General features: G+C 44.1%; 1 protein-coding gene and 1 non-coding gene across 2 annotated transcripts; both read left to right on the top strand.

The window, feature by feature from the left end:
- Positions 1–1752: 1752 nt before the first annotated feature.
- On the top strand, positions 1753–23566 carry CWC25 (CWC25 spliceosome associated protein homolog). The gene is made up of 10 exons (XM_004012827.6): positions 1753–1909; positions 5038–5210; positions 10845–11081; positions 14249–14318; positions 15171–15298; positions 16094–16157; positions 17373–17584; positions 17962–18060; positions 21447–21608; positions 22090–23566. The coding sequence occupies exons 1-10, from the start codon at positions 1892–1894 to the stop codon at positions 22202–22204; spliced, it is 1278 nt and encodes a 425-aa protein (XP_004012876.1). The 5' UTR covers positions 1753–1891; the 3' UTR covers positions 22205–23566.
- Positions 7581–7653, top strand: TRNAM-CAU (transfer RNA methionine (anticodon CAU)). Its single transcript has one exon. It is a non-coding gene; the product is annotated as a tRNA-Met (tRNA).
- Positions 23567–23955: the final 389 nt, after the last annotated feature.

Raw genomic sequence — 23955 nt, 5'->3', positions numbered from 1 at the left:
AAAGTTGAAGCGGAAGCATCTTGCCTCCACAGTGGAGGCAACTTGTTTTGAGTTTGCTAAAGACAGAGAGGAGATTGCAGCAGCTGAGGGAAAGACATGAACTATTTTCTTTTTAAAGGATCAACTAAGTATATCTAAAATAATGATGATAATAAGCCAATACTTAGGTAGTTAGAGGAGAGGGAGAAATTGAGTAATACTACTGTTTGGTGTTGCTTCCAGGGGCTCCAAAGAACTCATAATCATAGTCCTTTATGTCTCAGCACAGAAAGAATTCAGCCAGAGGCAAACCGATACACAAGAAGTGATTTATTAGAATAGGATGCTTGTGAGGCTTATGAGCAGCAAGAGGGCAAGGTGGTGCTGTGTCCAGGCTACAGTTTTATAATCAAAGGAAAAGTGGGGAGGGGGAGAAGACCTTCTTTGTCTTTCTTCAGTAGACATCATGCTTCTACCATCAGTTCCTACTCCAGGGTGGGCAGGTGAGTTTTCTTGTTCCTATACGATCAAGCTAGGTCCACAAATTATTGTTTTTTACGTGAGCAGAGAGTCGTGACCTAGCGATCATTAGCTTATTCAGCTCACTGGGCAGGATGTGGATCCCATGCCACCATTCATTGTTTTATGTTTTGGGGGCATGTCTCCTGCTTCTGTTGCGTGGTTTATTGCTAAGCAAGCCTGCTTTCTTCAAGCCGCTCAGTCCTCTCCGACTCTTTGCGACCCCATCGACTATACACTCCATGGAATTCTCCAGGCCAGAATATTGGAGTGGGTAGCCTTTCCCGTCTCCAGGGATTCTTCCCAACCCAGGGATCGAACCCAGGTCTCCCGCATTCAGGCGGATTCTTTACCCGCTGAGTCACAAGGGAAGCCTGCTTCCTTCATTAATCATTCACTTAGAAGGGTCTCCCACATTTTTTCTACTTACAATCCCCTAGTGGCATTAACTATCAACTACTTTATCAATACCAGATGTGAGGGGTGGGATCCCAACTGATGACCCTCCATGCCTTAGAGTAGGAGGGATGCCTCTTTCACCATAAACGAAGGGAAAGGAAAGGGAGAAGCTGGCGGATTCTAAAGGTTTGATGCAGGGAAGCTGATGGAATTTCGGTTGGCTGGTTTCTGTTTAACTCCGTAAAATAAGCCTGGGGAAAGGGAGGTGGCTGTGAGCCGAAGTTTGAGGAGCGTGCTGATTTGAAAAGCCGTTTTACGAACTCTGGGTGGCTCCCGCCGGGGCTCGGGAGTGATATCCGGAGGGGAGCCCCCAAGGACGCCACAGTGCACTACCATGGCAACAGAACCGCCAGGGGAGGCCCAGGCTCAATCACAACCCCCAAACAGCGCGTGCGTGCTAAGTCGCTTCAGTAGCCGGGGCTCCTCTGCCTATGGAATTCTAGAGCAAAGAACACTGGAGTGGGTTGCCATGCACTCTTCCAGGGGAATCTTCCCGACTCAGATGGAATCCGCGTCTCCACGTTTCCTTCACTGGCCAGTTGGGTTCTTTACCACTAGCGCCACCTTGGAAGCACAACCCCACAGATCTTCAGCTTATTACCACAACGTTTGGAAAGCCAGGGGGAAGAGCCAACTCGAGGTGACCGAAAGGAAACCACAAATCCCGCGATATCATGGGCCATACTCCGTGAGACTGCTCGCGAAGCTATGCCACGCAACGCGACAGCAAGTATTAAACGTCACTGTCCTGCGACGCTGTCTCTGTAATAGGACGCCCTCCCGGAAGTGGGCTCTAGATCGGGCAGTGGAAGTGGTAGCCGGCTGCTCCCGGGACCAGGTCTCGGGAGGTCGTTGTTAAACTATTTCTCCAAGTTTCTCTCCGATCCTTCCTGCGTCTTCTAGCTCCGGGGAGTGAGGAAACGTCTCCACCATCATGGGAGGCGGAGACCTGGTAAGTGAGGGAGCCCAGGGCTTGGGGAGGACTGAGGCCCGAGACCAACTGGGGCTGGGGACGGGTGTGGCAGTGAGTATTCTTATTATCGCAGCTGTGCTTTCGGGGAGAGGGAGCTGTAGCGCTGGACAGGGGGCGGATCACTGCGGCCATGGAGGGACGGGGCGGAGACTTGGAAAGGCGCGTGAGGTGGGTCGCCAAGGATGGCAGGTGGTGTTTGTTGGCAGGAAACCCTTCTGGCTGGAAATTCTGGGGAGCTTGGGGACGGTTGGAACCGTGGCTAGGGAAGGAGGCAGGTATGGAGGACGTGTCACGCAGATTTTGTTTTGTATATTTTGTCTTGGGGTACCTCGCCTTTCCTCAACTAGGAATTCAGTCTTGTCCTGCGCTGTAATTGTGGTGACTTGTGCCCCATTCTCCTCATCCCTGAGCCGTGTTCTGGGATCACAGAAGATCTTCCTCATGTTCGCCTTTGTGACTTTCACTCCTTTAGTGCAGCATTCTGATCTGTAGTGGCAGAGCTTTCTTCTGAATTCATTGATGTTCAGTCACTCAGTCGTGTCCAATTCTTTGTGACCCCATGGACTGCAGCACACCAGGTTTGCTGTCCTTCACTGTCTCCCGGAGTTTGCTCAAACTCATGTCCATTGAGTCAGTGATGCCATCCAACCATCTCATCCTCTGTAATCCTCTTCTCCTGCCTTCATCCTTTCCCAGCGTCAGGGTCTTTCCCAGTGAGTTGGCTCTTTGCATCAGGTGGCCAAAGTATTGGAGCTTCAGCTTCAACATCAGTCCTTCCAAAGAATATTCAGGATTGATTTCCTTTAGGATTGACTGGTTTGATCTCTTTGCAGTCCAAGTGACTCTCAAGAGTCTTCTCCAACACTACAGTTTGAAAACATCAGTTCTTTATAGTTCAACTCTCACATCCATACATGACTACTGGAAAAACCATAGCTTTGACTATATGGACCTTTGACAGCAAGTGATGTCTCTGCTTTTTAATATGCTGTCTCAGTTTGTCATGGCTTTTCTTCCAAAGGGCAAGTGTCGTTTAATTTCATGGCTGCAGTCACTGTCCGCAGTGATTATAAGTTTTGTGGCTAGTTCTCATAACCTGTATAGCCACCAAATGGGAAAATGTACCCATAAGAATGTAGTGCAAGATCAGAAAAATGCTAATCTCCTGAAAGTGTAGCTAATCGAATCAGCAAATAGATTAATTTAGCCATTTGTCTAGTAGCTATATTAGAGTTTGTCAGATGTTATCAACTAGAATGACTTTCAAGATACCATCAAAGTTAGTCTGATTTAGTGTCTTCAAGTAGCTGCATTTAGGGACAGGAAATGGCACCCCACTCCAGTACTCTTGCCTAGAAAATCCCATGGACGGAGGAGCCTGGTAGGCTGCAATCCATGGGGCTGTGAAGAGTCGGACACAACTGAGCGACTTCACTTTTCACTGTCATGCATTGGAGAAGGAAATGGCAACCCACTCCAGTGCTCTTGCCTGGAGAATCCCAGGGACAGGGGAGCCTGGTGGGTTGCCGTCTCTGGGGTCACACAGAGTCGGACATGACTGAGGCGACTTAGCAGCAGCAGCAGCAAGCTCGAATCCGAAGTTTCTCAGCCTCACCACTATTGACATTTTGGGCTGGATAATTCTTTGTTGTGTGTGTAGTCCTGTGCATGTAGGATGTTTAGCAACATAGCTGGCCCCTGGCTAGTAGCACCTTTCTCCCCGAGTTGTGACAGCCAACAGTGTCTACAGACATTCCCAAGTGTTCCCTGAGACGCAAAATCACCTGTATTGAAGGCAAGCGAGAAGGACCATTAGGACAAGGTGGAGGGTCGGGGAGGAATGGTTGAATAACCTGATGAGGGGAAAGTGAAAGGTTGCTGCTGTGAGCCATGTGTTACGCCGGAATTCATGACCTCTGGAGGAGAGGATTTCGAACTGGGGTCAGAGATGAGGCTTGAGTACTTGGAGCTTTTTGTGTACCAAAGTTTTATTAAAGTATAACAGAGATAGGGAAAGCTTCTGACATAGACATCTGAAGGGGACAGATTGTCCCCTTGCTAGTTTTTAGCAAGGTGTTTTATGTCTGTTAGAAAGCTTTTAATCAGATAAGAGAGATACCTCAAGATTGAGGGAATTTCACCAGGCCTTTCCAATTCTGATCCTCTCCAATTCATTCTTTACATGCTAAGCTGGTCATGCATTTCAGCTGCATATGAATGTTTAATATTTTCTACTGCCAACAGGATAATTCAGTCCCTTAACATGGCCTATAAGGCACTTAACCTGTTGCTTTCTTTATTGGCTTCATCTTGAGTCCCCTTCCCATCAGGTTGCTGTCCTATCTCCAGCCATGCTGAATTATTTGTATTCTGTTCTTTCTCACCACTGGGCGTGCAGCTGTGTGTGCTGTTACCTGTCTTTGGAAATCTACTCCACTCGTCCCTGCTTCCTACATCACTGGGATAATTTATAATTGTCCTTAGATGTCACTTCCTCCAGAAAACCTTCCCTGGTTGGGAAACTGAACCAATGCAGTGACTCATGGGGAGAAAGGGAGAAGTGAAGCACTCCTTGAGGGTGAAAGGGAAGATCAGAATCGGGGGAAGATTCTTGGGAAGGAAGGTTGAAGGAGGTAGAGGTATCAGGTGTGGTTGTAAACCATGCAAGTTCAAGGCAAGTTCAGTGGACTCAAGGAAAAGAAGGTTGTATTCTTAAGAACGTGTCCAATGCCAAAGGCACTTGAGTTCTTTCACCTTTCAGAGTCTATACCTTCCCACTTCTCTGCCTCATTTCCTGTATTGTCATCACCAGCCCTCACTTCAGGCATGGCCCGTGGAAGTTAGGCTCATACATTTCAGGATAGAAGTAGTTGAGGGGAATTTCGGGGGGGGGGGCCTGTTCCATTCTGAAATTTTATGTACTTGAACAACCTCTCCTCTGCCCCCAACGTGTGAGAGATTGTTGGGTGCCAGCCTCGCCATTGTTAGAGTCGTCTTGCCCTTACATGGCTGCCTTGGCGTGAATGGGGTGGGGTGCGGCAGGGCCAGTTATACTCACCACACACCTGCTCCCTGCCTTGTTTTCTCCCTCGTTTCATTTGCCACAGAATCTGAAGAAGAGCTGGCACCCGCAGACCCTCCGCAATGTGGAGAAAGTGTGGAAGGCTGAGCAGAAGCATGAGGCTGAGCGGAAGAAGATTGAGGAGCTTCAGCGTGAGCTGCGGGAGGAGAGGGCCCGGGAGGAGATGCAGCGCTACGCGGAGGATGTCGGGGCTGTCAAGTAAGCAAGGCGCTGGGGCCATTTGGGCTGGGGCTGTCTTGGTGTGTGGGGAAGTGCAGGCCTGTGCGTGCATCGTCCAGTTGTTGCATAATAGCTGGATAAGAGAATGAGTTTGGAGTCAGTCTGGACTGGGTTCTAAGGCTGACTTTGTATGAACTAGCCCAGCTTTGTAACTGGGAGCAAGTTTGGGAGCCTCAGTGACCTCAGTAGAACCAGGGTCGGGGTGAGAGTACCCAACTCCTAAGGCTTTTAGAGGATCAGATGAGATGACACGTAAAGGCCTCAGTGTAGGCCAAGTTCACGGTAGACAATTGACAAGTAACTGTGACTGAGGATGACTGCCTCTGCCCTGCTCTTACTGTGTCGAGGCCACATTCCTGCTTTTGTTAATGTATGTAGTGCAGGCTCATTTTAGGGAGGCATTGAGGTCCCATGGAAGGAGATAGATGTTGTGTCTGTCAGTGAAAGCTTTGTGATTGTGGACAGTCCCATTCAGTTTCCTCTTGTATGATATCGGATAGAAGTCACAGATGATATACCCTACCAGCCTCCATAAAAGGGGATAGGAGTAAATGTGTTCTGAGAAAAATAAAAAGCATAAAATATGCAGTGCATTCCTAAATCAGAATTGAGTAAAAACTCTAGACTAAAATTGAGTAGTCTGTACTGTTCCTTGTGCGTATCCTCGTGGACAAGTCTCCAGGGTGACATGTGACATACTTTCCCCTGTATTGGATATATAGGGCTTTTCCTTAGTAATTTCATCACAGGAGGATTAGTGACATTTGTGTGTGTGAGTGTGTGTGTGAGAGAAGAGACACAGACCAAGAGAGAGACTTAGTTTCAGTTCATGGAAATGGTATTACGGAATTTAGGCAGGAACAGTTACATTCTTTCAGGAAAATGGATTGGGAGAACGCCATTCTGACTTAAGTATGAGTTTAAAATATTCGGAATATTTTAAAATAAAAGGAGTTTTGGAATTTTTAAAGTACAACACAATAGATTTAGGGCATTAATATATAAAATGAGCTAAGAGAATTAAATTCTGTACTTTTTTTTTAACCATAGGCACACATTAAATTATTTTACTTTTCATACTTTGTATAAATTATATCCTTTACATTTAAAGTAAATCAGTTTCACACATTTGGACTAATTCCTGGGCAGCGTATAAGACATTCTTATATGTGAACCCTTGATTTTAAAACAAATGTCAACTTTAGACAGAATATCTGTTAGTCAGAAGAGTTTACTTCCCAACTAACCAAAAGTAAAAAATTATTTTCAAATTTTTATTCAGGCAAATGTTACAGATTATGCACCTGATATGTCAGAAATTTTGGACTTTGCAGAGTCCAATGAGGTCAGAGTATAGATGAGCAGCTTCAGAGCTGGGAGTCCAGTGTTTACCATGTTGCTGACCCTCAGGCCCTCTTGTCTGCTGTGAATGGGAGGAAGGTGATTTTATATTCTTTTGATTTTTTTTTTTTTGCCCCAGCCCCCTCACCCATGTCCTCCAACATCGTGAAACTCCAAGGTCAACAAGTAGGCCCCTTTTCTCGGTTTTTACTTGCAGATGTAGTTAGACGATCTGCTTGTCCAGCGGACTGGCTTGGGTAGTTCCTTGCACAGTGTCGTGCTTTTCATGTATGCAGTAGAAACCCTGTGCTGTTTAACAGCTCACTTCTATGGTTCAGATGATCTTTTCTATGTTTATTATGCTTCTCTCCTAGAACAAAGAAAAAACCTTAATATCTACATTATCCTTGAGCTTCATCCAAATTCCTCTTTGCAGTGGAGTGTTGCTTGGTATTCTCTTTATTAGAAAATTGTGTTTTCCATGCATGGGTCTACACCAGCATTTCTCAACCCTTGTACTTCAGTGTGTCCTTGGGAGATTAGACAGATGAAGATGGGAGTGATTCCCACTCAGGCCAGCTTCCTAAGAATAGCAGGGGTTGTCTGGGGCAAGGGCATCTGTAGATTTTAAGAGCTCCCTCGGAATTCCCTGGCCACCCAGTGGGTAGGAGACCTCTCACTTCTCGGCTTTCACTGCCGAGGGCTCGGGTTTGGTCTCTGGTTGCTGCTGCTGCTGCTAAGTTGCTTCAGTCGTGTCCGACTCTGTGCGACCCCATAGACAGCAGCCCGCCAGGCTCCCCCGTCCCTGGGATCCTGGTTAGGGAACTAAAATCTCACAAGCCACTTGCGTGGCAAAAACAAAAACCTCCCTGGGTGAGCCTCGTGGGCAGCCTCAAGAACCTGTTCTATATCCTTAGTGATAGCAACAGCAAAAACTGTAGATTATTTCATTTTTATATGACTTCTACCCTGTATCTTTTCTCATTTAAAAACTCAGAGAGAGGGACTTCCCTGGTGGTCCAGTGGCTAAGACTCTGCACTCATAATGCAGAGGGCCCCTGTTCAATCCCTGGTCAGGGAACTAGATCCCACATGCCGCAACTAAAAAATCCTGTATGCTGCGATGAAGACTGAAGATCTCACATGCTGCAATTAAGACCTGGTGTAGCCAAATAAATAAATAAATATTAAAAAAAAACAACTCAGAGCATCTCATTTAAAAGCAATGCGAGCTGGCAGTTACCAGCTCCATTTTATTTAAAAATTTTATTTATCTGTTTATTTTTGGTTAGGTCTTCTTTGCTGCCCAAGGGCTTCCTGTCATTGCCGTGGGTGGGCTTCCCATTGCAATGGCTTCTCTTGTTGGGGAGCACAGGCTCTAGGCCTGTGGGCTCAGTAGTAGTGGTACACGGGCTAGTTGCCCCGTGACGTGTGGGGTCTCAGTGTCTGGACGAGGGATCTAACTCCTGTCCCCTGTATTGGGAAGCTAGTTCCATTTTAGACGTGAGGATGTGGAAGTGTGAAGAAATAACTTGCATGGTTCCTGGGCTGGTTAGTGGTGGAACCAGGCCAAGTCCCGTGGCACTGGATCTCTGTGATTACAATGTGGTTTCTTACCAGAGGGCCTGAGGAGGACTCATATCAGTTGAGTCCTTTAAAAAAAAAAAAAATTTAATGAACTAACTGATTGATTGTTGGCTGGGCTGGGTCGCTGTTGCTCCGTGGACTTTCCTTTAGTTGTGGGGAGCGGGGGCCACTCTCTGGTTGTGGTGCTTGGGCTTCTCGTTGCTGAGCACAGTCTCTAGAGCTCAGGCTTCAGTAGTTGCAGTGCCAGGCCTCAGTAATTACCGCTCCCTGGCTCTAGAGCACAGATTCAGCAGCTGTGGCACATGGGCTCAGTGGCTCCATGGCATGTGGAATCTTCCCAGATCAGGGATTGAACCTATGCCTCCTGCATTGGCAGGCGGACCCTTTACCACTGAGCCAACCAGGGAAGCCCTGGTTGAGTCTATTGAAGACAAGCTGGAGCCCTGAAGATACTACTTCATAGAAGTATCTGTCTTCATTTTTCCTTCTTTCTTCTGGACAGGTTTTGCTGTTGTGCCTTCAGGTTCCCAGCCCTCCTACCTTTTCATATCATCTCTTCTCTTTCTTTCGCTTAGTTTCTTTTCCCTCATCTCGTAACTGCTCCTGCTCCCCAAGGCTCACTGCTCTTCTCCCTTTATTCTCTAAGGGTGCCTTCAGGGACTTTCCTGGTGGTCCAGTGGTGGAGAACCTGCCTTCCACTGTGGGGGATGTGGGTTCGAGCCCTGGTCAGGGAACTAAGATCACACATGCCCGTGGCGCCACAGGTAGAGAAGCCTTCAAGCCACAATGAAGACTCAGCACAGCCAATAAATAAACACATAAAATAATTTTTTTTTTTTTTAAAGAGTGCCTTCATTCCTCTGGTACCAGTGTCAGCTTCATGCTGATGACTCCCACGTGTATCTGCATATTCAGGTGTTCCTGCTTCAAGTGCCCCTCGCATTCTTAGCTCTCAGCAGCACTGTTTGGTAATTTGTTGACCTCTGTGCCTTATCTGGTAGCCTGTGAGGAGCTCAGCTGCCTGAATCTTTGTCATCTTTCCAACGTTACTCCTCTCTGCCTGGCACACAGGAAGAATGCTGAGTCAGTGTTTACAAATGAATACAGATGAATCTTTAGTCCCCGCTTCCCAGTCCATGTTCATGTCAGGCATGTATAGGCATGATCCTTTGACTCACCTTTGACATGTCCTTTCATTCATTTATTTTAAGACATGTTTATTTGTTTCATTTGGTTGCATCAGGTCTCAGCTGTGGCACGTGGGATCTTTTGCTGCTGGTATGCAGGCTTCTCTCTAGTCATGCTGCAAGGCGCTCCAGAGCTCACGGGCTCAGTAGTTGTGGCGCAAGGGCTTCGTTGCTCTGAGGATGTGGGATCTTAGTTCCCTGACCAGGGATCAAATCTGCGTCCCCCCGGCATGGCATGGGGGGGACTCTTAACACCTGGACCACCAGGGAAGTCCATCAAACCAATCGTTTTAATAAGAAAAGAGGTATCTAAAGGATTTAGACCCTCTTATTGGTTTAAATTATTTTTATTAAAATGTGCAAACATGGGGCTTCCCTGGTGGTTCAGTGGCTAAGATTCCAAACTCTCGATGCAGCAGACCCAGGTTCATTCCCTGGTCAGTGAACTAGATCCCACGTGTGGCGACTAAGACCTGGCACAGCAAAATAAATAAAAATAAATATTCAAAACATTTTTTTTAATGTGCAAAGATATAACTAAAAAGATATTATTTATGCTCATAGTTGTTATGTAATCTTAAAAATCAATATACAAAAAATGTCATATTCAAAAATCATTGAAACTAATGTTATAGATAGTACTCTTTTGATGAAACTGCTTTGCTGCTTGCAATGTGAATGTGATATTGATTGCCCCAACACATACTCTTACGAGTTCAGCGCAGCTTTATTGTTTGTTGCCTGGAGACCCAATTTTCTCACCACTTTTTCTCTTAGAACCACAGCGAAATATTTGGCATGATACTGTGACATAATTTGGCTTCCCTCTTTTGGCTTGAAAACATAACTTGTTATGGCTGATCTTTTCTCATTATCCCTTTGAATGTGGTATTACCCCTGGTGCCAATATGCCAGTAATTTCCAAAACACGTGATAAATACCACTGCATATGTGGTCACTGGAATTGTTCTTGGTGATGAGCTGATCCAAAATGTGCACATTAGCTGTTTCAGATTATCCTCGACATGAAGGCACAACACAAAGACTTTGTAAAGGAGACTTGAGAAGCCCTGAGCAAAGATCCACGCCCCAGGCTGAGGAACATTCTTTCCTCACAAGTTGCTTTAGTTGTGTGGAAATAATCTCTCTGCTAAAATGTAAACTCCATGACAGCAAGTACCATTTCTTCCCAAGTGCCTCATGGAGTGTGGTATTTAGCCTTTGCTAAAGAGCCTGTAGCATGAGTCCTAGTCTGATCAGCCACACTTTTTTTTTCTTTAATGTTTGGCCGTGCCTTGCAACCTATGGGATCCTAATTCCCTGACTAGGGATTGAACCCACAGCCTTGACAGTAAGAGCATGGAGTCCTAACCGCTGGACCGCCAGGGAATTCCCCTAGCTGTGCTTATTATCTATCGCTTGTGTTCAGGTTTTGTGTTTAGGTTTGCAGGAGTCTACATTTTCTTTGACTATTTCTTTTTTTTTCCCCTCGAACTAGGAAAAAGGAGGAAAAATTGGACTGGATGTACCAGGGTCCTGGAGGGATGGTGAACCGTGATGAGTACTTGCTGGGGCGTCCTATTGACAAATACGTTTTTGAAAAGATGGAGGAGAAGGAGGCAGGCTGTTCTTCGGAGACAGGACTCCTCCCAGGCTCTATCTTTGCCCCGTCAGGTGCCAATTCCCTTCTGGACATGGCCAGCAAAATCCGAGAGGACCCGCTTTTCATCATCAGGTACTGATCAGGGTCTGGGAAGGGGGTTTTGTTAGAGATGCTCAGCCGAGATGTTATCTCGCCTCTTGCTTTACAGTTGGGAAGAGACTGGTAAATGTACCAGACCAGATCAGATTTATCCATTTACCCTTAGCCGTTAAATAACAAGAGGTAGGCGAGGTGAGAAAGACTGGCAGCTTCTTAGAAATTTGGAGATATGTATGACCTGCCTCTTGAGAAACCTATATGCAGGTCAGGAAGCAACAGTTAGAACTGGACATGGAACAACAGACTGGTTCCAAATAGGAAAAGGAGTACGTCAAAGGCTGTATATTGTCACCCTGCTTATTTAACTTATATGCAGAGTACATCATGAGAAACGCTGGGCTGGAAGAAGCACAAGCTGGAATCAAGATTGCCGGGAGAAATATCAGTAACCTCAGATATGCAGATGACACCACTCTTATGGCAGAAAGTGAAGAAGAACTAAGAGCCTCTTGATAAAAGTGAAAGAGGAGAGTGAAAAAGTTGGCTTAAAGCTCAGCATTCAGAAAACTAAGATCATGGCATCTGGTCCCATGACTTCATGGGAAATAGATGGGGAAACAGTGGAAACAGTGTCACACTTTATTTTTTTGGGCTCCAAAATCACTGTAGATGGTGACTGCAGCCATGAAATTAAAAGACGCTTACTGCTTAGAAGAAAAGTTATGACCAACCTAGACAGCGTATTCAAAAGCAGAGACATTACTTTGCCGACTAAGGTCCGTCTAGTCAAGGCTATGGTTTTTCCAGTGGTCACGTATGGATGTGAAAGTTGGACTGTGAAGAAAGCTGAGTGCCGAAGAATTGATGCTTTTGAACTGTGGTGTTGGAGAAGACTCTTGAGAGTCCCTTGGACTGCAAGGAGATCCAACCAGTCTATTCTAAAGGAGATCAGTCCTGGGTGTTCATTGGAGGGACTGATGTTGAAGCTGAAACTCCAGTACTTTGGCCACCTCATGCGAAGAGTTGACTCATTGGAAAAGACTCTGATGCTGGGAGGGATTGGGGGCAGGAGCAGAATGGGACGACAGAGGATGAGATGGCTGGATGGCATCACCAACTCGATGGACATGAGTTTGAGTGAACTCTGGGAGTTGGTGATGGACAGGGAGGCCTGGCTGCTGCGATTCATGGGATCGCAAAGAGTCGGACGTGACTGAGCTACTGAACTGATAGAGTTCTTTTCCCCTCCCCTCTCTCCCTCCCTTTGTTTGTTTGTTTTCATAGCAGAACCCTTTAAAAAGAAACTTTAGAATCTTACTTGAAATCTTAGAACAGATCAAAGTAAAGCTGCATTTTGGGTGTTAAATAAAATCATGTCGTGTGTGTGTGTGTGTGTGTGTGTGTTTTAATTTGCATAATTTTATTTCAAGGATGTAAGATAGAACATTGAAAAATGTTTATTTCTTATTTATATATCTTTATATGTACATATTTTCTCCCATTTTGTAGTAAAATATGCATAACATAAAATTTACCATGTTAACTGTTCTAAACTGTACAGCTCAGTGGCAGTAGGCACATTCACACTGTTGTGGAACCATCACCCCCACCCGTCCTTCTCCAGAGCTTTTTCATCTTTGCAGCTGAAACCTTATACTCCTTAAACAATAAGTCCCCATTCCCTCCTCTTCCCAGTTCCTGGCAACCACTTCTACTTTCTGTTTCTATGAGTATACTCTAATTACTCATATAAGTGGAATCATATGGTATTTATTTTTTTTTGTGACTGGCCTATTTCATTCGCATTATGTCATCAAGGTTTATCCATATTATATAGCATGTGTCAGAATTTCTGTTTTAAAAATTGTGGTAAAATGCACATGATGTACAATTTCCCATTTAAACCATTTTATGTATACAGTTCAGTAGTAGGGCGTTTGGATTATTGTGCAGTCAATCTCCAGAAGTTTTTCATCTCTTTGTTTGTTTTTTTTTGTGTGTGTGTGAGGCTTACTGGATCTTCCCCAACCAGGAGTTGAGCCCAGGCCACCAAAGTGAAAGCCCGGAATTCTAACCTCTAGGCCACCAGGAAAGTCCTCATTTTACAAAACTGAAAATCTATACCCATTAAACAACGCTCCATTTCCCTTCCCCCGCAGTCCCTGGGGCCCACTATTGTATTTTCCATTCCTATTGTTGGACTATTCTGAGCCTCATACAAGTGAAATTGTTCAGTATTTGCTTTTTTGTGGCTTATTTCACTTCGTATAATGTCTTCAAGGTTCACTGAGGTTGTATCAGGATTTCCTTCTTTTCTAAGGCTGAATGATAGTCAGTTGCATGTTTATACCACATTTTTTAATCCATTCATCTCTCATGCCCATTTGGATTATTTCCTCCTTTTAGCTATTATGAATAATACTGCTATGAACATCGGTGTATAAGTATGCATATTAATAAACTCATTTTTTCCACCTAATCATATATATGGGGCATCTTTTTTTATTGCTGACCACGCTTTTATAACATCATTTTTAATATCTATATTGTACGGATATACCATAATTTATTTTATTAATATTCTCCTATTGAATCCCTAACTTGTTTCCAGGCTTACGTCATTCTAATATGAACAACTTTTTAGTGACCTTCCTTGATTATATCCCTTCAATAATAAATTCTTGAGGAAGCATTTATAAGTCTGAAGACTTTATGAGTATGTACAGGCTGTGATAAATGTTGCCAAATTGTTCTCCAGGAAAATTGACCTGTTTATCTTCCTATGAATATATGAGAATAAGGCTTCTTTAAAGAGGAATCCATTCTCTTTACTTTTCAATGAGTTATGATGCTAAACAGTGGAGGTAGTATTGAAATGCTGCATATGTTTGATACACAAGATGACATACATTTACTTGACCAGTTGGGAAGCCCTGAGCATGAAGCTTAACAAGCAACAGACCAAACTCACTTTCTTGCACAACAGGGAGCCGGTGTGGACTTGACCCGCAATATGCAATCCCTCATGCAGACTTGGGGAAGATTTCTGACTTTCACACCATCATGCAGATTGCAGCATAGGGCTTGTCTGCCTGCATTTAGAAAAAAGATTGCTGCATAGAGTTATGGAGAGTAGAATGAATGACTTAATTCCCTTTCTGAAGAAATAATCATAATTTTTATAACTTCTCTTTCTTTAGGAAGAAAGAGGAGGAGAAGAAAAGAGAAGTATTGAATAATCCTGTGAAAATGAAGAAAATCAAAGAATTGGTAAGTAGTGCATTATGTAAGCATTAAGAGCTACTTAACATGAGAACTCCTCTCCATTTATTCTTTTCTTTCCTTCTCTCCATTTATTATGAGAGGGAAAACAGAATGGCTTTAAATGTCTTTGTCTTTTAGAGACTGTCTCCTGGTGATTTTATGCAATCTTATATCAAGCTTAGTTATGCTTGATTTTCTCTTTTATGTCTTTTGGTTGGAAATGCAGCATGTGATGTCATTCTTCCAGAAAAAGACGGGTATTGGGATATGCCTTTGGAAAGCATGATTGTACACTGTGTTCAGGAGATCAGGTGGTATCCCATTCATCATTAGGGCCCATTCATCATCCACATATTATGTGGCTGTTTCTTTTTTTTTTTTAACTTTTTATTTTATGTTTGGAGTGTAGCCGATTGTTGTGACAGTGTCAGGGTGACCGCAGAGGACTCAGCTTTACATACGTATGTATCCATTCTCCCCTAAACTCCCTTTATGTACATGTTTCTTGGATCAGTTGGTTAAGAAAAGTTTAAAAATTGATCTTGCAGTCCCTAATTACTTTCAGTGGAGTTGGATTCTTTTGACAGAATAGAAATTCCTAGGCAGTGGTTCTGGGGACTGTTTCAAAACACAGATTCCCAGCCCCACCCACCAGAAAGTCCATTCAGTAGTCTAGCGGGTGTTTCTGCATAACCAGGGTCAGGACCCTCCACTGTTGTCAGCACGGGGTGGCTGATTGATCATGTCCCCAAGCCCCTGTAGACCCAGAGACCTGAAGTCAGGCAGTTTCCACATGACCCTCAGAGAGGCTGACAGGTCTGGATAATCTTACATGCTTATGTTCTGGGTATTTTCTAGTTGCAAATGAGTCTGGAAAAAAAGGAGAAGAAGAAAAAGAAGGAGAAGAAAAAGAAGCACAAGAAACATAAGCACAGAAGCCCAGGCAGCGATCGTTGCAGCAGCGAGGATGAGCGCAGCCGCGGGAGGTGAGAGAGCTGAGCGGCCTCCTGCACCATTGATTCACTCACTCTCATTCATTCCACAGAAGTGGACGAGCGCCTGCTCTGGACCGAGAACCGCTAGGTTCTGGGGGCTCAGTGGAGGGCACTGGCACCCTCTGGCTCTCTGCCCGTGGAGTTGCCAGCTAGCATTAGAGTTCCTAGAGGTGCTGGCAAGATCCCCAGCAGGGCTGGCTGCCACTGTGTCAGTCCTAAATCAGACGTCCTGGATGCGACTTTCAGCTCTTTTTTATTTTATTTATTTATGTACTTTTTGGCCACACTGCATGACATGTGGGATCTTAGTTCCTCGATGAGGGATGGGACCTGCGCTTCGTGTATTTTAAGCTCAGAATCTTAACCGCTGGACTGCCAGGGCAGTCCCTCATTTCAGCTCTTGATTCCACCAAGACTGGAGTGGGTTTTATGAAGGCTTTTTCTTTTTTTTAATGCATTAATGGGCCCATCTGGGCTTGTTCTGTGTCTTCTCTGCGGGAGCCGCCAGCGCTGTCGCTGCTGACTCAGAGTCCCTAGAATAGCAGCACGAGGTGAGAGGAGAATGTGCTCGGGCGCTGGAGCTGAAAAGTGAGGCCCACGGTTTTTCGCAGGAAAAACATGACTGTGCTGATGCATCTTCCAGCAGAGATAGAGAAACACACTCCCACGTGAGAGCCAGGAGGTGGGAGAGGTCACGTTTGAAACAGGAAGCACATTTCGGCACAGAGCTGTAAACTGGACCTTTAGGCGTCTTCTTTTTCAATGACTATGTGTTTAATCTCTTAGATCTCAAAAGAGGATGGCAAATTCTCCCTCTGTTTTGTCCAAAGTCCCTGGATATGGCTTACAGGTAAGGATATGGCTTCTCAAAGGGAGTGACCGTGGGGCCATGGAACGTGCCAACCTGGCAGCCTTTTTGGATATAGAGCATTTTTTTTTTAAACTTTTAATTTTATTTTGGAGTATAGCTGATGTTATGATAGTTTCAGGTGTACAGCAGAGGGACTCAGCCATATATATACATGTATCCACTCTCCTCCAAACTCCCCTCCCATCCAAGCTGCCACATAACATTGAGCAGAGTTCCCAGTGCTATATACAGTAGACCCTTATTGGTTATCCATTTTAAATATAGCAGTGTGTACCTGTCCATTCCAAACTCCCTAACTATTCCTTCCCCCAATCTTTCCCCCTGGCAACCATAAGTTCGTTCTCTAAGTCTGTGAGTCTTTTTCTATTTTGTAAACAGTTTCATTTCTATCATTTTTAGATTCTGCATATCAGGGATGTCATACGATATTTCTCCTTCTTTGTCTGACTTTTATTTCCCTCAGTATGACAGTCTCTGAGTCCATCCATGTTGCTGCATGGACATAGAGCATTTTTAGCAGCCAGTCATACACACAGAAAGAAGGGAGTTTGGGCAGCAGAGGCTGGGATTGCTGGGGAACAGGCCCCTTCCTTACTCCTGAGCCTCTCACTAAGCTGTAGTCCCTCTGAGTAGAGGGGCTAAACCATGATGGGCATTTAGGCATCCCCCCCTTCCCTCTGTAGGTAATTTACATGAAATGCATACATTTTAAGTGTCTGGGTTGATTACTTTAATAAATGTACATCCCTCTGGACTCCTTTTTCCCCTCAGGTCCTTTCCTCCATGTTTTGCCTCCTACTCCCCCTCAGGCTGTAGAGAAGAGCCAGGCCAATTTAAGTGCTTGGGTGATATATCCTTTTAGGGCATTCTGAGGATGACTTTCGGAGAAGGCGATGGCACCCCACTCCAGTACTCTTGCCTGGAAAATCCCATGGACGGAGGAGCCTGGTAGGCTGCAGTCCATGGGGTCGCGAAGAGTTGGACACGGCTGAAGCGACTTAGCAGCATCAGCAGCAGCAGAGGATAACTTTCCTTAGTGTATGTAGCTCTCAGTGATAACCGTATGATGGGATTGGAATACCCAGTTGGCCCCGTATAGGACCTCAGTGTTTATTCATTTTCTTGTTTCACTGCATCTTCTGAGCTGCTGGATCTTCCTGCATACAGCTTTCCTTCCTTTCCTTGATGATACAGGTCAGGAACTCCGACCATAGCCAGGGACTGCAGGGCTCTCTGATGGCTGAACGAAAGGGAGCGCATGGGTTGAAAAATTATTCCAGGTCCAGAAGCTCCTCTTCCTCACCTCCCAGACGTACCAGCAAGAAGAGCACCAAGGAAGCAGGGTCCCGGGATAGGAGGTCCCGATCCCCTGGCAGAAGGTCTCGGTCCCCAAGGCCAAGCAAGCCGTGAGTGTGGGAATTCAGTGGGCAATGACCTGTGGGTGTGGGGGCCTGGTCACAGCTGGGCTTTGCTGTTGGCCATATCTGTTCATCAACTCTTCCAAATGGCTTTGCTTTGTTATTATTGTTACTTTTTTTTTTTTTAATGTAAAGCCCAAATTTCTAGAACTACATATTTGTATGTGTGGAATCTCTGGAGTGAGAGTAATATCAAATCTTATGTATCCTTATACCTTTATTTTCTTCCAGTTCTTCCCTCTGTTTTCTTCAATTTGGGTTATGATTCTGAAGCTGTTAGCTTTTCTTCCATCTTTTGAAGGACATGATAGAAGCCCCTATATTGAAAAAGCTTTTCTCCTCTCTGCCTTCTGTATCTGTTACAGGCACAACTCTAAGGTAAACAGGAAAGACAGAGGCCGAAGTAAGAGCCCGTCTCCTAAAAAGGAGGTTTACCAAAGGCGGTATGCTCCTGGGTACACCAGGTGAGTCCAGAGCCCAGGAGGTTCACTTCAGACTCCCAGGCATGAGTCTAGGAGTGGCTCAGACCAGGGCAAGAGGATAATCTGTATCACCCTTTTTGTTTACCCCTTTCTTATTCCACTTGTTAACTTTTAACCATCCACCCTACCCCCCCCCCCCCCAATGCATGTGAATCACATTGAAAGGACAAAGTAAATAGTTTTGAACTATTGAACTAATGACCAATTCAGTAAGTGACTCTTTGTCAACATCTGTAAACCGCGGTTATTCTCACAGAGATTTCCACAGGAAGCTTTTCTTAAGAGTGCTCCTTTCTTGAGGCATCAGCTGAAAGGGAAGCAGGGTGGTCTCTTTGAGGGCAAACGCCCTAAGATCAACTCTGCATTTGAGTTAGGTATGGCTTGGGTCTGACAGAACATAGACGTACAGTCTTGGGATCTGAGTGGAGTTGGCTGTGCCCTTGAGAGGCTGTCCCAAAGGGTCTCAATTGCTCTTAGAAGTTATTAGATGAAGGAATTCCCTAGTGGTCCAGTGGTTAGGATTCCACACTTTCCATGCTGAGGGCTTGGGTTCAATTCCTGGTGGAGGAACTAAGATTTGGCAAAAAAAAAAGAGCTGGGCAACTTTTGTGTACTTCTTTAACTGCCTCCCCAGTTGGCTGCATATTAGAATCACCTGAAAACTTAAAGAAAACCCAAAATCCCATTCCCTGGCGGCTCCTATGACATAATTTCTGGGAGGGTGAGATGGGTAGCTAGGATCAGCAACTCAATGGACATGAATAACCTCAGTAATTCCAGTACACAACCAGCACTGAAAAATCACTGAGTTCATAATAACCTCTTTCAGTCACTATGGCATTAGAAGAGATGCAGACCCTAAGGTCCCTTTTAACTCTTAATTGCCTGATTCCCTAAGTTTAAGGTTTAATTTTGATTGGCAACTTTCCAAAATATTACATATTTCCCTGCCTTCCAGAGGGGGAGGGTGTACTGCATGTTATTTAATCTCCTGTTGGTGTCGCTGGGTCAGTTCTTCAGCTGTGCTGTAATCCATGCTCTTCTTAGGGGTGGATGCTCATGACTATATGTTTTTTTTTTTTTAATATATTTTAAGACTCTTGGTCAGTGCAAGGCCTGCTTTTTCAGATCCTGCTTTGTTTTTCTGTCTCTTTTGCCATCTGCCATCACTTGAATTTGTCTCACTTTGTCAACCTTTTCTTAGTGCTGTTAGAATTGTTGTTGAATTTTATGATTTAGAAAGAGTTAGAATAAACAGGTTCCTACTGTGTAGGACCAATAGACCAATATTTCAATAAATTTTTTTTTTTTTAAGTGAGTTAGAGCCCTCAAGATCTCAGTCTTCCAAGAATGGAAACACAGAAACTGGAAAGGATGGGTTTTGTGATCTCTTTGCTTTGGTTTGGTGTTCCAGGTAGTTGAACACTAAAGATGTAACCAAGATTAGGGTACTGAAAAAAGAAAGAAAGATTACGGCCTTAAAACCTTTCTTAGCACTGTTTATATTGTTTCTCAGATTGAGAGTCACTGGCTATTTCCTCAAGGGTCTGAGAGTTCTGCAAGAATTTAAAAGTTTTTTTGAGTTCTCTTTTGAATGTTTTAATTAGTGATCTGAAACACCTTTCTTGTCAATTGAAAAGATGAAGCTTCTCCCGTTTCTCCACATCGTCACCAACGTGTTATTTGTGGTCTTTTTGATGCTAGCCATTCTTCAGGTGTGAAGTGATACCACGTTGTGGTTTTGATCTGTTTTTCTCTGATGTGTAGCAGTCTTGAGCATCTTTTCATGTGCATGTTAACCATCTGTATATCTTCTTTGGAAAAATGTCTCTTCAGGTCTTCTACTCATTTTTTAGTTGGGTTGTGTGTTCTGCTGAGTTGTTTGAGCTGTTTATATAATTTGAATATTAACTCTGTCAGTCATGTTATTTGCAAATATATTTTTTCCCATTCAGTGGTTTTTGTTTTGTTGATAATTTCTTTTGCTGTTCAAAAGCTTTCGAGTTTAATCTGGTCCCATTTGTTTATTTTTGCTCCTGTTTCCTTTGCCTATAGCAGATAGATTAAAAAAAAAAAATTGCTATGACTTATGTCAAACTTATGCCTGTTTTCTTGTAGGAGTTTTATGGTTTCTGGTTTTATATTTGGGTCTTTAATCCATTGTGAGTTTTTTTTTTGTATGTGCTGTGAGAAAATGTTCTGATTGTATTCTTTTACATGTAGCTGTCTGGTGTGGTTCTCCTGTGTGGTTCAATTTCTCTAGAAACTACCAGAGTCTACCCTCTAGAGGGTCTCCTATAGATGCTTGAGAGAGCAGTCACTGACTTCCCCCGAGTCAGGCATGAGGATCCCAGGTTGTCTTAATTGTTCCTTATATAGACTTAAAATTAGTCCCTTTGTTTTCATCCTTGTGGACCACACTCCAAAGTATTAGAGCCTACAGTACCTGAAGCTCTCCTGGATTTTACAGTGTGAATTGCTTCTGATCAGTATCAGGCACTTAGGATTCCGTGTCCTGTAATCTGTTAAAGTGGTTACCACTCCTTCATCTTCTTGTGTCTTCTGACAGTTTGTTCACATATGTCTTATCTAGAGTTATTTCCTCTTCCATTTTCTTTTTAGTTAGTGGGGTTTTGAAGGGGAGTCTTCACTTCGCTATAGATAACTGTCAGATTTTTAGTATCTTAAGTTTATTTCTCAAAATTGGGCTCCCACTCCCTATGGGACTCCGATAATTATTTTTCCTTTTAAAGGGGGATCTGTATATCACACCAATTTGAGAAACAATGGATTTGGATGTCTTACGTTGGTAGTGATCGAGCTGGTTCATCTCCTCTTCTTGCTCTTCATTTGCAGTGAGTGCTAGGAAAGAAGACCTATCTACTGAGACTAAGTTAAATTCTTTAGGCAGCTTGCTTCTAGCTTAGTCCTGAATGGTATACTCATGAGCTATGTCCATGAACTTCTAAGCATCTCCAGTGGGTAGGTGGTAGATATCAACCATCACATGGATAAACTTGGTTCCCTGTTCTTCTATAAGTTGTTAAACAAACAACTGGAATAATTGCCATAGATGGAGGTTCCTGATTAGTTCTTATTATGTATTGTTTCAGAATAATTACTTTAGAGATTATTGAATGAGAGTATGGATTCCTTCACTAAAAGTCGTGAAATTTGAGTGAAACCACCTGATCAAGTTGTTAGGAAGGAAGGAAACTCTTGCTGAGTGTGGCACTGGGCTGGGCATCTCCAAGGGAAGAGAGCTATGGGCTGGAGAATCTGGGTCCTACCTGGTTTCTCTTCCTGGGGTATTTCTATTTTTTGGCTGGGAGAGAAGTAGGCCTTAGGGTAATTTTTGTGTTCAACAGAAAGCTCTCATCAGAGGAGCTGGAGCGAAAAAGGCAAGAGATGATGGAAAACGCCAAGTGGCGGGAGGAAGAGAGGCTGAACATCCTCAAGAGGCATGCCAAGGATGACGAGCGGGAGCAGAGGCTGGAGAAGCTAGACTCCCGGGATGGGAAGTTTATCCAGTGAGTGCATCTTTTCCCTGCCTAACAGCGTTCATGGCAGTGGTCCCAGAGAGGCAGTCAGAAAAACTGGTTCATTCACTGTGTTCCCAGTGTTTCTGTGTCCGTGCGGAGCTCAGCCCCCAGATACCTCTGTTGCTCTTCTCAACTTCTGGCCAGACAGGGGGATGTTTTTGATTTGAGGGGAGGAGAAATGAATTGGTATTTTACTGAATCTTCTTGTCCTTCTAAGAATTCATGGCTCAGGAAGCCTTTTTCAAATGAGGCTTTGACTTATTTTCCAGAACAGATAAATTTTCCCTTACAAATTTGTAAAAAATTGAGTTCCAGATGGAGTTACTCAAAACTTATCTATGTGGACTTAAAGAGAGCTTGTGTTTCTACAGCCGCTTTATGGGTAACAACATGTTTCTTCTAATTCTGCCAGGTGGTTGACCAGTTGACAAATGTTGTTACTTAATTTTCCCCTGTCTTCTCTTTCCAGCCGCATGAAGCTAGAGAGCGCATCTACCTCCTCTCTGGAAGATCGGGTGAAGCGGAATATTTACTCTCTCCAGAGAACCTCAGTAGCTCTGGAGAAGAACTTTATGAAAAGATGAAAGCCATCCCCTGTCTTGCTGGTTTTCCTGAAATTTCCAGGGAGGCTGCTGATCCCTTAAAAATTCTCTTTATAAGAGTTCAAATGGCTTCTTTCACAGATGTCAAACCACCACTGTTCAAAGTGACTTTCCTTCATGGATTCCAGAAACAGCTCAGTTCTTTTGAGAACCAGTGTGACTTGCTCTATGGGACCCTCGGTAACTTTTGCTGGGTGCAGAGTGGTTTTTTCAGTCAGTAGGCACTGGAACATCTAGGTGTGAGCACTCATCTTGCTCTGGAGGGAGCCTCCCTATGCCTCTTCCCTCCACCTGTGTGAACAGACTTAACTAACTCTACCACCTCAGAATAGACTGGACCTTTCAGAAACCTCTCCCCTCTGAATCACCCAGAAAGATTGTTCTTACCAAGGTAAATGAATACTTAACTTGATTTAGTAGATGTGACAGAATGATGTCAGATTAGGGCAGAGCCAAGGCAGTGACAAAGAATCTGGAAGGGAAAACAATGCAAAAAACCCCCACAAAAACCCCCTAAATGAACTGTTTAACTATTTGAACGATCAAACTGTAAAATATAGTGTGTGTATATGTATAAATTATAATTTTTACATGCTTTTGGAAAAAAAGTTAGCTTTGTGAGAATATCTTGTTTGGTAAGTGACTTTACTATGTAATAGAACCTCATTGTATCTTGTTATCCAGTAACACAGCAAGGCAGGTCAGCTTTTCTTTCCTCTGCAAATCTGGCAGATTTTGGAGGGGCCCAGGGTTTATTGATAGGATCTAGGGTATCTGTCCTTTTTATACAGCTTATAGTCTCTGATGTGTGGGCAGTGCAGAAATGAAGTCAAATCATTTTAGGAGTCAGGACCGAACTCAGTATGTACCCTGGCTCTTAAAAGTATAGTGGAAGCTGTTTATTTCATGCCTTCCCTTTTATCATGTAGTAATCTTATTATGAGTCTAGGTTTTCAGGAGTTGTTTGGTATTATTTTTTAGTCAGCTATTAAAAAAAAAAAGCCAAACTCATAGGATCAATCTCCTGTCTTCATCCCTTTCCTGTCTCCTACCAGAAGTTCTCATTTGACTCAGGAGTCCTAGGCACTCTTGATCCACACATTAGCTGGGCTAGTTCCTTGTTCTGCTAATTCCTAATTCTTAAACGAATTTGGATTTATATTTTTTGAGCACTTATGCTGCCATACTGTTATGCTTAAAACCCAGTCTTTCCCCAGAGAGAAAGTAACATACACTTGTTATTCAATTTAACACCTTATCCTGCTTCCCTATACTAGGGTTAATTATGTCTTTTATTTTATTACTTGGTAATAAAAACTACATTTATTTTTGTAACTGTGTAAAGAGCCACCTGTGTTGAGTATTGAATTCCCATACAGAACAATGTTGATCCACGATTTGTGTCCAACATAAAACATAATTCCGAGAGGAATTATGAAGAAAGCGTGGGCAGTTTACTGAAAGATTTCACCGAGTGAACCAGAGAGTAAAACGATTATAATTCCCTGCCGTATGATAGGTGTCTTAAGGTGCCGGCCTGCCCCTGAACTGGACGCTTTGGCGGGAGGCCGGCCACCGGTGGGTGAGAGCTGGACTCATTCATAAAACCCGAGACTTCCAGCTGGCTCCTCTCATTGGCCCTGGGGGGAGAGGGCGTGTCCCGCGGGTGGAGCGCGGCCCCGGTCCCAGGGGAGTGGGAAAGATCCACGCATGGGTGGAGCGAGGGGGCGTTT

The sequence above is a fragment of the Ovis aries genome, chromosome 11, assembly GCF_016772045.2.
Source record: "Ovis aries strain OAR_USU_Benz2616 breed Rambouillet chromosome 11, ARS-UI_Ramb_v3.0, whole genome shotgun sequence".
NCBI classification, from domain to species: domain Eukaryota; kingdom Metazoa; phylum Chordata; class Mammalia; order Artiodactyla; family Bovidae; genus Ovis; species Ovis aries.
This window is presented reverse-complemented; position numbering and strand designations above follow the sequence as displayed.

What these genes read in the sequence shown, in the direction of transcription:
- CWC25 (XM_004012827.6), top strand. An exon ending in GATGAGCGCAGCCGCGGGAG is followed by an intron (nt 15,299 to 16,093) that starts GTGAGAGAGCTG and finishes TTAATCTCTTAG; the next exon opens with ATCTCAAAAGAGGATGGCAA. An exon ending in TCCCTGGATATGGCTTACAG is followed by an intron (nt 16,158 to 17,372) that starts GTAAGGATATGG and finishes TTGATGATACAG; the next exon opens with GTCAGGAACTCCGACCATAG.